This window comes from Micromys minutus (assembly GCF_963924665.1).
Source record: "Micromys minutus genome assembly, chromosome: 14".
Classification (NCBI taxonomy): domain Eukaryota; kingdom Metazoa; phylum Chordata; class Mammalia; order Rodentia; family Muridae; genus Micromys; species Micromys minutus.
In genome coordinates, this window is record NC_137983.1 from 46,307,317 (window position 1) to 46,320,309 (window position 12,993).

General features: G+C 38.6%; 1 protein-coding gene across 1 annotated transcript in view; it reads right to left on the reverse strand.

Annotated features, from left to right (window-relative positions):
• LOC308429923 (phosphatidylinositol 3,4,5-trisphosphate 3-phosphatase TPTE2-like) overlaps positions 1–12,993 on the reverse strand; it is a gene marked incomplete at both ends in the record, with an annotated part of 103,301 nt that overhangs the window by 28,151 nt on the left and 62,157 nt on the right. Inside the window, 7 exons of the mRNA XM_080928957.1 lie at positions 287–375; positions 495–576; positions 1,335–1,395; positions 8,763–8,827; positions 9,626–9,689; positions 9,868–9,967; positions 11,865–11,984. Of these exons, the coding sequence (XP_080785083.1) occupies positions 287–375; positions 495–576; positions 1,335–1,395; positions 8,763–8,827; positions 9,626–9,689; positions 9,868–9,967; positions 11,865–11,984 (581 nt within the window). The remainder of the gene's footprint in view (positions 1–286; positions 376–494; positions 577–1,334; positions 1,396–8,762; positions 8,828–9,625; positions 9,690–9,867; positions 9,968–11,864; positions 11,985–12,993) is intronic.

The window sequence follows — 12,993 nt, forward strand, 5'->3', positions numbered from 1 at the left end:
TTTAACAGATTTACATTAGCAAGTCAAAAGCAAAATAATCCAATTTAGTAGGCAGGGAAAATGTTCCCAACCTTCCTTAACTCCTTTTCCTTCTTGCCTTCCTCACTCTCTGGTCCTTCCCTCCCCTCTGCTCCCCCCTTTCTTCCTCCTTACATTCCTTTGGTGTAGAAACTATTATTTTAAAGTGCTAATGATTAATATAGATCATTCACTTTTGTTCCTACACATCAGTATTTCTTTTCAATTTCTTGACACCATGGAAAAGAGGAGAAAAAAGTGGTGTTACCTTTTCCTCCCTTACAGTGGATTGCTACAACATTTTCAGGATCTTGAGTCATCCAATCATTTACTTCTTTGGAGAACAACAGCATCTCCCTGGTGTCAAATACAAGATGCTTCATTCAGTAAAACTGTTTCCGAGATAATGCTTTTGTAAAACAACAAGCCCGAGTTAATTAGCCCCTTTCTGACAGTCAGTGTGGCGTAAGACTCACTCAAGGGTGGGTACGTTATGATCATCAATCATGACTCTGCGGACCCTGTAGTGGAAGCGCTTAGGGTCATAAGCTCTCTCACCTAAAATAAATGATACATATGTCATTTATGCCTAGTGACATAGCAAATAATAAAGTTATAAATGGATTTTAAAACTCAATTAGAAAAATCTTTATCTTCTAGAGTAACTTTCAGTTTGTTCTAAAAATAATATTTCAGAGTTGAATAAAAAGTTTGATGATTATCCACCTTGGGAAACCTAAACTAATTTTTAAAGAGATTTCACCTTAAGCTTTCTAGTGTCTTCTCAGTACACCACCATGGGTGTTAGAAACCAAAGAACACAGACAACTGTAGCTGACAGAGCTGCTAGCTCCTAAAAATGTTCATTGAATAGGCATTGAACAGATCACCAGAGACAGGGTGGTAAACTGAGGTACATTCTATTTCCTACAGGGTTGCAATTGTTTTAATCTAGTGCCCTCCCACACCACATCTATTCCAGGTGGGTTAGAAGACAAACTTGCTAATTTTTACATCTTCAGTGTAATTTAGAAGCAATTGAAGAATAAATGTATTATTCTAGAACCATTAGAACAGGAATTCCCTAACATGTCTGACCTCTGCTCTGCCCATCTGGTTCTTCCAGTCCCATCTCAGTTCTCTTCTAGGTTACTTTGTGAAGATGAGCTGACTTCCCAATCACAGAAGGCCAAGGCAAGAAGTTTAACTCTGACTTCCCACTACTAAATACTTATGAATAAATGAAATGTCAGAGAGGAGTCAGTGAACAATCTGTTTTCTATCTATAGTACCCCAGTAGTAAGTCATGTACATACTGCATAGATTGTAGACTTGATAGTGGTTTGGATGCTTGGTATCAAGGAACCGCACAACTTCCTAAAGAAAGACACAAATGTTACATCTCCAGTGTGATCCAGAAGCTTGGAGAGAGAAGCAACTACAAATGGTTATAGTTTTTTTTTTTTTTTCCACCTGCCTCTCATTGGCATCATCTAGGGGAAATTCTCCGGAGGTGAGGATATGTAGATTTTACATCATATGTGTCTTGCTAAGAAAGAAGGCTAAGATACTTTTATCAGCCTCTGCTGCAACTTGACTAGAAAGCTTGCTGTAAGTTCATGTTTAAACACTTGGTTTTCCAGCTGGTGGTGGTGTTGGGAAAGTTGTGGAATCTTTAGGAGGCTGGTGGAAGTGGGTGTCTGGGAGAATATAAGGAGTTTTTACATCCTGTTGTTACTTCTTGTTTACTCTAAGCTTCTTGAGAGTGGATACAATGTGACCAGAAAAGAAATTTCTCATGATACATAATTATCAAAACACTAGCTTGGTAGTGGTGGTGCACTCAAATTCCAGCACTCAGGATGCAGAGGCAGGTAGATCCCTGTGAGTTTGAAACCAGCCTGGTCTATAGTGTGAGAGTTCCAGGATGGCCAAGGCCACACAGAGAAATCCTGTCTTGAAAAACCAGGCAACCAACCAACCAACCAAACAAACAAACAAAAAAACACTAAATATATAGAACTAGAAAAGAATATTAAAAGCTGCAAGGGAAAGGGATCAAGGAACGTATTAGGACAGTCCTATTTGAATAACACTTGACTTTCAATGAACACTTGAAAATCCAGAAGGGCCTTGATGAATGTTCTATAAAATTTAAGAGACCATAGATACCAGTTCAGACTATTATACTCAGCAAAACTTTCAATCACAATAGATGGAGAAAGAAAGCTATTCCATGACAAAGCCAAATTTAAGTGGTATCTACAAATCCCGCTCTACAGAAGACGATAGAAGGAAAACTTCAATCTGAAGAGTAGCCTCTTCCTTTAAGAGATTCCACAAAACAAGTCTGGGATTATTTTGCCTGTGTTTAAACACAGTGGTCATACAGGAAATTTTTATTTAAAAAATATTGTATTGAGGAATAATGCTAGATTCTACTCTCATCTACAGCACATAGTTGGATTTCATGATGCTTTTGAAATGCCCCTATGCCTTTCAAATAAGTTAAACTATTTCATTGTTTTGAATGTTGTAGGTTATTATATAATGTAATTTTCTAAATTTGTGGGTTTTCTGTTGTTTTGTTGGTTATTATACTACAGAACACAAGTGAAATTCTCTTACTTTACAAGAAGGTAGTAGGATTTAAATGTTAGAAATGGTTATGAGGGGCCATGAAGTTCTACCTTTCTCATACAGGCACTGCTCTTACAGGCACTAGTCCAGCCTCAATAACTTCTTACTACATTGAAATTGTTTTCCTGCTAAATCACCATGTGGCAGTGATTTTCAAACAAGGAAGCACTGGTGTTGAATAGAAGCCTGACTTCTGTTCTTGTCAATTATTTGAACTTTTGACTTTCTTTCTGCTCTGTTGTATGTGCTATTTCTACATCAAAGCAGACTGCTGTCTTGATTTCTTTTCCATCACAGGATCTATGAATTTCTTTCCTGCTGACAATGCTTTCCTTCCAGTTAACATATTGATGTGCAAAAATAACAGCATTTCTAAGAGATAAGTTAAAAAATTGATGAACTTAAATGTTGGCTGGCTGATCTTTAGTAGACACAGATTTTGCTCCATGTATCCAGGTCCTCTCCAGGGTACCAAGGGCTGTTCTTCAGGATAGCAGAACAATTTAAGCAGATATGGAATTAATTAAAATTGATTTTTAGACAAACAACTTGAAAATAGGTTACAGGAATTGTTTCTTAAAAGAAAAAGAATCTTGCTGTTTGAATATTTATTTCATTTTGTACATATAAAGAACTTGAATTATCAAAAAAATAATATACATTTAAAATTTTATATTGTTTATTTCTTATGTGGAATACTTTGAGTTCTGGTATTGTTTTCAAATGAGAGCTCATTAGTTTCTTTCCCCACCACCTAAAACTGTTTTTTTTTTTTTTTTTTTTTTTTTTTTTTTTAAATCATAGTTATCATGGTGGCCTAATGTTTTAGGCTTTACAGATTTCTCTTTGTAAATGCAAAACCCTTTTAACAAAATAGTGTTTTTAATCAGTTTGCAACTAAATAATTATAATTACTATATAATTATAGACAAAACAATGTAAAGCTCTGAATATAGTTACATAGCAGAAAGGTTTATGCTGTTTGCTTCTTTGTGGCCATGGTTACCATGGTGAGGTTGTCTGTCTTCTTGGTGCCAGTTTTTGTGTTAGTTACTTTCCCCGTGATTTGTGACCAAATACTTGACAAGGAGCAGCTTTAGGAAGAGAGGAGTTTGTTTTCTGTTTTTGTAGTTGTTGTTGGTTTGCAGTTGTGGTTGTTGTCGTTGTTTTGGTGTATACTATGGCAACAGTATGATTCTCCCACAGCCTAGCCGAAGAGAGTGGGCAGGAAGTGGGTAGGTTATCAAGCCCCCAGATCCTCCTGCAGTGGTCCACTTCATTTAGTGAGGCAACAAGTAATAAAAACTCCACCGTCTTCCATAGCATCACTGCCAGCTGGAGACTAAATCCGTATACACATGATCCTTTGCAGGATCTGTCATGGTAAATTCACAATGTATACATATACGCAATAATAGTCAATGGTTAGTTCTAAGTGAAAAAGAAGTCCTATGCATGCATGCTTAAGTTCCAGATATATTCTAAATGCCTTTACATTTCGTTAAGTGTTTTTACATGTCTCTATCTTTGACTCAACCTGTCTTCTGATCTAACTAGTTAATTGCCCTGAAGACTCCTACAATTGCTACTTTGCTAAACCAGCCTAATCCCTAACCACACTCTAAATATTTGTCCGTATACCCATAGGTAAGTACAGTTCTGACCTCTCATCGAGGAAACTTCTCTTTGCAACAGGTGGAGACCACTGCAAAATAAACTACAATGGATAAACATGCAGAATTGTGGTGCACAGTGCCAACCGACACAGCGACAAACAACTCTTGTATGTAAAGGTCAGAGGTCAGTGCATAAAAGCGGGTGGAGAGGCTGTAAGAGCCAGAGGATCAGGGAATTCGCTGTGAGATTGTTTCCTAGTAACATTAGAAGTGATTCCCATGAAGTCTTACCAACATGACTGCCTAAGTATGACCTGAAAGACACTAGACATGCTAAGTTGAGTTGGATTTTCTCAAGGAACAATGCAAGCCTCACAGACAGCTCATCTACAATGAAAATAAATGTCTCCTCCAGGAGCGTTTTACCCAATGTCTTCTTAGAAAACCTTTAAAGGGAGATTTTCCTATAACAAGAATTGTATTTACTTTGTTGTACGAATATAACATTTTGTTATTTTTGGGGATTCTTTTTACATATTTTGATAAGTAGTTAATAATGAAATTTCAACAATTAAAAAATACCCCTATTTAAAAATGGGGGACAGAGCTAAACAAAGAGTTCTCAATTGAGAAATATCAAATGGCTGAGAAGCGCCTAAAGAAATGTTCAACATCCTTAGTCATCAGGGAAATGCAAATCAAAACAACCCTGAGATTCCACCTCACACCACTCAGAATGGCTAAGATCAAAAACTCAGGTGACAGCAGATGCTGGTGAGGATGTGGAGAAAGAGAGACACTCCTCCACTGTTGGTGAGGTTGTGAGCTGGTACAACCACTCTGGAAATCAGTCGGCTGGTTCCTCGGAAAATTGGACGTAGTACTACCTGAAGACCTAGCTAAACCATTCCTGGGAATATACCCCAAAGATGCTCCAACATATAACAAGGACACATGCTCCACCGTGTTCATAGCAGCCTTATTTATAATAGCCAGAAGCTGTAATGAACCCAGATGTCCTTCAACAGAGGACTGGATACAGAAAATGTGGTACATTTACACAATGGAGTACTACTCAGCTATTAAAAACGATGAATTCATGAAATTCTTAAGCAAATGGGTGGAACTAGAAAATTGATATATTGGGTTACCTGGGTGAGAAAACCCAGTCACAATAACAACAACAAAACATGGTACACATTCACTGATAAGTGAATATTAGCTCAAAAACTCGGATTACCCAAGGTATAATTCACAGACCACATGAAGCTCAAGAAGAAGAAAGACCAAAGTGCAGATGCTTCAGTCCTTCTTAGAAGGGGGAACAAAAATAGTCACAGGAAATACGGAGACAAAGTTTGAAGCAGGGACAGAGGCAAAAGCCATCTACTGGAGATCCACCCCATATTCAGCCACCAAACCCAGACAATTTTGCTAATGTCAAGAAGTACATGCTGACAGGAGCCTTATATAGCTGTCTCCTGGGAGGCTCTGCCAGATCATGGCAAATACAGAGGCAGATGCTCACAGCTAACCATTGAACTGAGAATGGAGTCCCCAGTGGAAGAGTTAGAGAAAGGATTTAAGGGGTTTGCAACCCCCTAAGAACAACAATACCAAACAACCAGAGCTCCCAGTGACTAAACCACTATCCAAAGAGTACACATGGATGGACCCATGGCTCCGCTGTATATGTAGCAGAGGATGGCCTTGTTGGGCATCAATGGGAAGAGAGTCCCTTGGTCCTGCCAAGGCTTGATGCCCCAGTGTAGGGGAATGTCAGGGCAGGGAAGGTGGGGTCTGTTGGGTGGGTGGGTGGGTACCCTCATAGAAACAGGGGGAGGTGGAATGGGATAGGGGGTTATGGAGGGGAAACCCGGAAAGGGAATAACATTTGAAATGTAAATAAAATATATCCAAAAAATGACTTTAAGTGTTTTTGGAAAAGCCAGTATGATATCCTGAAAGAGCAAATTAGTTTTAAATGTTTTATATGTCTTTCTTCAGCTATACTTGTTGATATTTATAATTTTGAAATTCCTATAATATGGATATTTGTAGGCTACAGTGTAGGCCTGACTCTGTGAGGCACTATGTAACTGGATGATTTCTTTGTGAAAGTGGTTGTATTTTCTATATCATGATAAAGAGTGATGTTTTTAAAGAATTATATATATGTATATATACATTATATATATGTATTATATATATGTATATCAATGTTGGGTGAATATGAATAATTCATTCTGAGAATAAAAAGCTAGTCACAAAAGATGTACAATATGATCACACTTATGTGAAATTATGATGAAATACTGGTGGCAGAATTAAAATGATTACATCTAGTATGTTAGGATACTGACAAAAAGAGCATAAGAATGCATAATAACTTTATAAGATATACAGTTTTATTAAGATACACATTTAAGGTCAATTCAGGTCAATGTGTACTTTACTCTAATAATGACACAAGGATTTATTAATGTGAATCTATTGCTGTCTAATTGTTCTGGCCAGGACTTCCAGTACTGTGTTGAATAGGTAGGGGGAGAGAGTGGGCAGCCTTGTCGAGTCCCTGATTTTAGTGGGATTGCTTCAAGTTTCCCACCGTTAAGTTTGATGTTGGTTGTTGGTTTGCTGTATATTGCTTTTATTATGTTTAGGTATGGGCCTTAGATTCCTGTTCTTTCCAAGACTTTTAACATAAAGGGGTGTTGGATTTTGTCAAATGCTTTCTCAGCATCTAGTGAGATAACCATGTGGTTTTTTTTCCCTTGAGTTTGTTTATATGGTGGATTACATTGATGGATTTCCTTATATTAAACCATCCCTACATCCCAGGGATGAAGCCTACTTGATCATGGTGAATGATCATTTTGATGTGTTCTTGGATTCGGTTTGCAAGGATTTTGTTGAGTATTTTTGCATCAATGTTTATAAGTGAGATTGGTCTGAAGTTCTCTTTCCTTGTAGGGTCTTTGTGTGGTTTAGGAATGAGGGTTATTGTAGCCTCAAAAAATGAGTTAGGTAGTATTCCATCTGATTCTATCTTTTGGAATAGTTTGGAGAGTATTGGTGTTATGTCCGCAATAAATGTCTGATAAAACTCTGCACTGAACCCATCTGGACCTGGGCTTTTTTTGGTTGGGAGGCTTTTGATGACTGCTTCTATTTCTTTAGGTGTTATGGGATCATTTAGATGGTTTACCTGGTTCTGGTTTAACTTTGGTATCTTGTATCTATCTAGGAATTCATCCATTTCCTCCAGATTTTCCAGCTTTGTTGAGTAGTAGAATCTGATGATTTCTTGAATTTCCTCAGTTTCAGTTGTTATTTCTCCACTTTCCTTTCTGATTTTGTTAATTTGTATACTCTCTCTTTGCCCTCTAGTTAGTCTGGCTAAGGGTTTATCAATCTTGTTGATTTTCTCAAAGAACCAGCTCTTGGTTTTGTTGATTCTTTCAATGGTTCTTTTTGTTTCTATTTGGTCTATTTCTGCCCTAGGTTTGATTATTTCTTGCCCTCTTGGGTGTATCTGCTTTCTTTTGTTCTAGAGCTTTCAACTGTGCTGTCAGGTTGCTAACGTTTGCTCTCTCCAGTTTCTTTTTGGAAGCACTCAGAGCTATGAGTTTTCCTCTCAGTACTGCTTTCATTGCATCCCATAGGTTTGGGTATGTTGTGTTTTCATTTTCATTGAAGTCTAGAAAATCCTTAATTTCTTTCTTTATTTCTTCTTTGTCCCTGCTATCATTTAATAGAGCATTGTTTAGTTTCCATGTGTATATGGGCTTTTTGTTGTGAATCTAGTCATGACACACCTAATAACACTTTATATCTTCTTTCATCATTTCTTACAGTACATATTTTATTGCATTCTTTCCCATTCATCAACTCTTCCCAGCTCCTCCCCTTTCCTACCCAGCCAACTTCATGTTCTACCTCTTAAAAAAAAAAAAAAAAAAAAAAAAGCTGCCAGGGAACATGGAGTCTGATTTGTGTTGTTCAACCACTCTGAGCATGAAGCCTGCACTGGGGTGTGGCTGATGTATCCAGTGTCACTGGAAGAAAACTGACTTTTGCTATTTTTGGAAGCTACCAATTGCCAAATGCTTCTCTGCTATGCGTTGAAAGTAAGTGACTGCAAATTTTCAACTCTGGATGGGACATCTGTACAACCCCTCCTCTCTCCATAGCCCCCCACAAACACACAAACACGCAGCTCAGGGAGCTTCATGGAAGAGTGGTTAGAAAGAGAGGGTGGGAGGGTGGGTGTGGTGTTTCACTGTGTCAAGAGTTTAAAAAGTAGTGGTTATAAGATGGTGAAATTTTTGAGTAGTTTATCAATAGCAAGGAAAAATTGATGACAACCAGTTGTGAGTTCTGGCTGAAAGAATCGCCTTTGAAGGATATTGAGGTTGGTCCTGTCAAGCCTCTGATTCTAGCATACACGCACTGAGCTACACGAACTGGCTGTGGGAATAGCCTTACCTTAATTGGATTTCTATAGAAGGACTCCCTTCCAGAGGATGGAAACGACATGGCAATAATACGGTCTGGAAGTCAAAGTAATCGCTATAATAAATATCATGATGGAAACACAGCAGACACAAATTTCATCGACATGTTATGAAATGTCCCCTTTTACAAAAACTAACATTCAGAATAGAAGAAATAGCAAATTCTCACAATAATCAAAATGATATTATTATATTGGATAATTTAATGTTTTATAACTATTAAACCGATACAGTTATCTTAAGACTCAGTTGGTTCATCCCTGGCTATAGATTTTTGTTTGCTTAAGTCTCCCATTTTATCAGTGAAATTAAAATTTCTTTTCTTTAGCAAACCAAACCAGTCAGCCAACCAACCAACCAACCAAACAAACAAACAAATTAACAAACAACTGACCAATAACCAACCAACCAAACAAACAAACAACCAAACAACCATCCAACAAGCAAACCAGTCTGGGCTCCAGTAAAGGCAGCAAGTCCATTAGTGACTGGAGCCCACATGACTCAGGAAATCTGACATAAACAGAGTAGAAACCTCCATTTCTAGAGTTGTAAGAAGGTTACAAAGACTCTTGAGATCCTTGGGACCAAGATTAAATACCAGAACTGAATAAGAGAAAGTTCAACTAAGAATATTTCACTCAATAATCCATCCCACCTCCTGTACCACAATCAAGTAGCTCTAGTTTGAAATGACATGAACAGATACTTCCATTGTCCAAGTAACACTGCCACGGTCACATATACATCTGTAGATAAAGAATCTAGCACCTATTACTCATAAGCAAAACACAAAATCTTTATAAACAACGTTGACAGGTAGGTTTCACTAACCAGTGACGTAAGTGAGGTCTAGGTCGAAGCCATCTTTCCTATAGCGTCGTTTGTTACCTGAAACCTGAATAGGGAAATCATAAAGTTGTAAGCCATAAGTGGACAGGAAAAGGAAAATTATATATATATATATGTATATACACAATATAATATATATACATTATATGATATATTTATTTATATATATACAAACCTCACACCTATTTCCCTGAAACACAACACAAACATGTACTGCCACTCACCAGCCGCCGAGTCAGCATCTCAAGTTGCCTCTTTTGATGAGCCAGTTGCAAAATTCTTACCAGGATGAGCAGTCGTAGAGGCCGAAGTAAAACTGCCAGTCTAAACCAATTTACGGGAGAAAAACTTAAATACCCATTTTTTTTTCTTTTTTGCTACACAAAACAGAATGTTTGGTTAATATGGATTAAGGTTAACACTTTTAAAATTAATTATTTATTAAAAACAGAATGTTTAGTTAATATGGATTAAGGCTAACACTTTTAACATTAATTACTTATTAAAAATAGAATGTTTGGTTAATATGGATTAGGTTTAATGGTTTTATAACTAGTGATGTCTTCATTTTTGGTGGTGCTGTGGACCAAGGCCAAGGTCCTGTGCCTGCTGGGCAGGTTACTCTACACCGACATGTTCTGTTTGGAGCAGCATGGTCCTTGGGAATATTTTTGTTTTACCCCCCACGTAGAAGATAACAGGCCACGTCTGGAGGCATTTCAGTCGCCAACTATTATTTTGGTGTGTTGCTGCCATATCAAGTGTATAAAGACAGGGAATGCCGACAAACTCCTCATCACGGATGGCATTTTTTTCCCAGAACTTTTCTGGCCCAAAATATCAATAATGCTAAAGTTGGGAAAGACAGGCTAGGAATTTATGGTTTAGCATGAGTGGATTTCTTTTTATCTTTTCCTTCCTTGTTTGTGAGTGCATAAGTGTGTGTGTGTGTGTGTGTGCGCGCGCGCACGTGCACGTGAGTGTGTGCGTGTAGGAAAGCACTCTTGATGAATATACGTCTGAAAACAGACTGAAATACTGGCCAAGTAAGCTGGCTGGTGTTTCTCCTGCTATCAAAAGCACCAACAGTGAGAACTACTACTCTGAAACACTGAGTTCTTAATTCGAGGCCACAGGAACAAGCCACCTGGAAAAGCTCTTTAAAGTTCTTTAAATCCCGGGGGTGTGGCCTGAAGGGATGGCTCAGCAGTGAAGAGCACTTGTTGTGTTTGCAGAGGACCAGTGTCTGATTCCCAGTACCCACATGGCAGCTGAGAACCATCTGCAATTCCAGTTCCAGGGACCCAATGCCCTTTTTTAGTCTCTGCAGGCGCCATTTACATGTGGCACACACACACACACACACACACACACACACACACACACAGAGGCAGAACACCTATACATATAAAATAAAAATAAATAATAAAAATAAAATGTGGGGTAATAGGCCCCAGAGCCAGTAATTCAGTGCCTCTCAGGTGGCTCTAGAGAGGTTCCAAAACACAGCAGGGTACCAGGAGAAACCAATTGTTTTACAAATAATAAGCCTACCCCCCCTCCCTTCATCCCAACACACACTGTTGTTCTTGCTACATTGCCTTGGTCAAGAGGAAGGTGAGAGGGAGAAAGACAAGGTGAAGAGGAAACTCTCCTAATAGATGCTAACAGCTCAGACTTCACCAGAGTTTTCTCATTTCTACTACAACTATACCGCAAACTCTTCGTCACAGCTGCCTGTCTGTTTTACCTTCTGCTTCTTGCTGTGTTTGCTGCTCTTTAGACGTCTTCATTGGGGTCATTCAAATCATACACATGCTTCATACTCTATTGGTTATAGGGAGAATCCAGGACTACAGACAGAAGACTTTACACACAAGGCATTTGTGGTTGAGACACAAGTGGGAATTTATAAATAATTTCATATTGTAAAATTAAAGTTGATATAAGAGGAATGGAGTCCTAGTTTTTTTCCTTTGTATGTTCTCTTTTATTCAGCTGAAGATTCTTAGAGATATACCCTTAAGCAATTCCCAGATGCCAGGATTTTTTAGTTTCAAAGTACATGGAAGTTTCACTTTTTAAACCATTTACCAGTATATAACCAGAGAGTTCAAAATTAAAACATTAAATAAAACCAGGGAAATTCAACAAAACAAAGGAAACAAACCACCCAGAACGAAAGGGGGGAGGTTTGAGAGGTAAGCCGGATGTTTCATACCTTGGGATATATCTGAGAAAGTGTTTGTCATAGAGTATATAAACGATGTCCACAAGCAGAGTCACGCCAATGACGACAGCATCTAGGGTGTTCAGTACATCGGAGAAGTAACGCTGTCTCCTGGAGCGGGGAGACGGCAAGGTTTCAGAGCACAAGTTATTCATGAAGTACTCTGTCTTCAGCCCTATTGACAGTCCCTGGGAGAATTAAGTGTGTTGTTCTACACTCTCCCAAGACTCTGACCCACTTACTGGCCCATGGTGTCTACCCTGTCAGCTACATGTAATTCTGTCCCAAGCACATATGTTTTAGGGGATATAAAGGTTGGCTGGAGTTGAGGCTTAGCCATGCCGACTTTGAGGTTTGTCACCCATGCTGGGTAGAGCTATTTAGTAACAGAGCTCTCCTCTGCTGGCAGCCAGGGGGTGAGGGTTGGGAGTTGGGAGGACGGAGGGGGACTATCTTCTGGACTGGTTTCAAAGCCCACTCTCATCATGACACACCTACTCTAACAAGGCCACTTCCTGTAGACCAAGCATTCAAACACATAACTATACTGGAGTCAAACCTATTCCCTATCTATCTATGTATCTCTGTATCTATGTATGTATCTATGTACATATGTATGTATCTATGTATGTATGTGTGTATGTATGTATGTGTGTATCTGTTTATCAATGTATTTATGTATGTCTGTATCTAGTATCTCTCTCTCTCTCTCTCTTTCTCTCTCTCTTTCTCTCTCTCTCTCTCTCTCTCTCTCTCTCTCTCTCTCTCTCTCTCTCTACCATCTATCTAAAAGCGTCAAGGCAGCAATTCATACTTGATAAGTAAGAAGTAGGTCTAACTATTGAATGAGAGGCCATCACTGCCTTCCCCTATGTAAGGAGGAAGAGAGATACTGTGCGTTGCTGGTGAGCACATTAAACTGAATATGGAACTTAGAGAAATTTTCATTGGGAAAGTGCATAAAAAGAACCCATAGATGGAGAGGGCACAACTATTTTAGACCCAGGATTTGGCTCTATATGTATTCTGGGGTTTCAATGAACTGATATGGTGTACCTAGGGCAGACACAGACTTCTCTCTTCAAACATGAGCACTGGTCTCTTACAGAAAGTTTCTTCT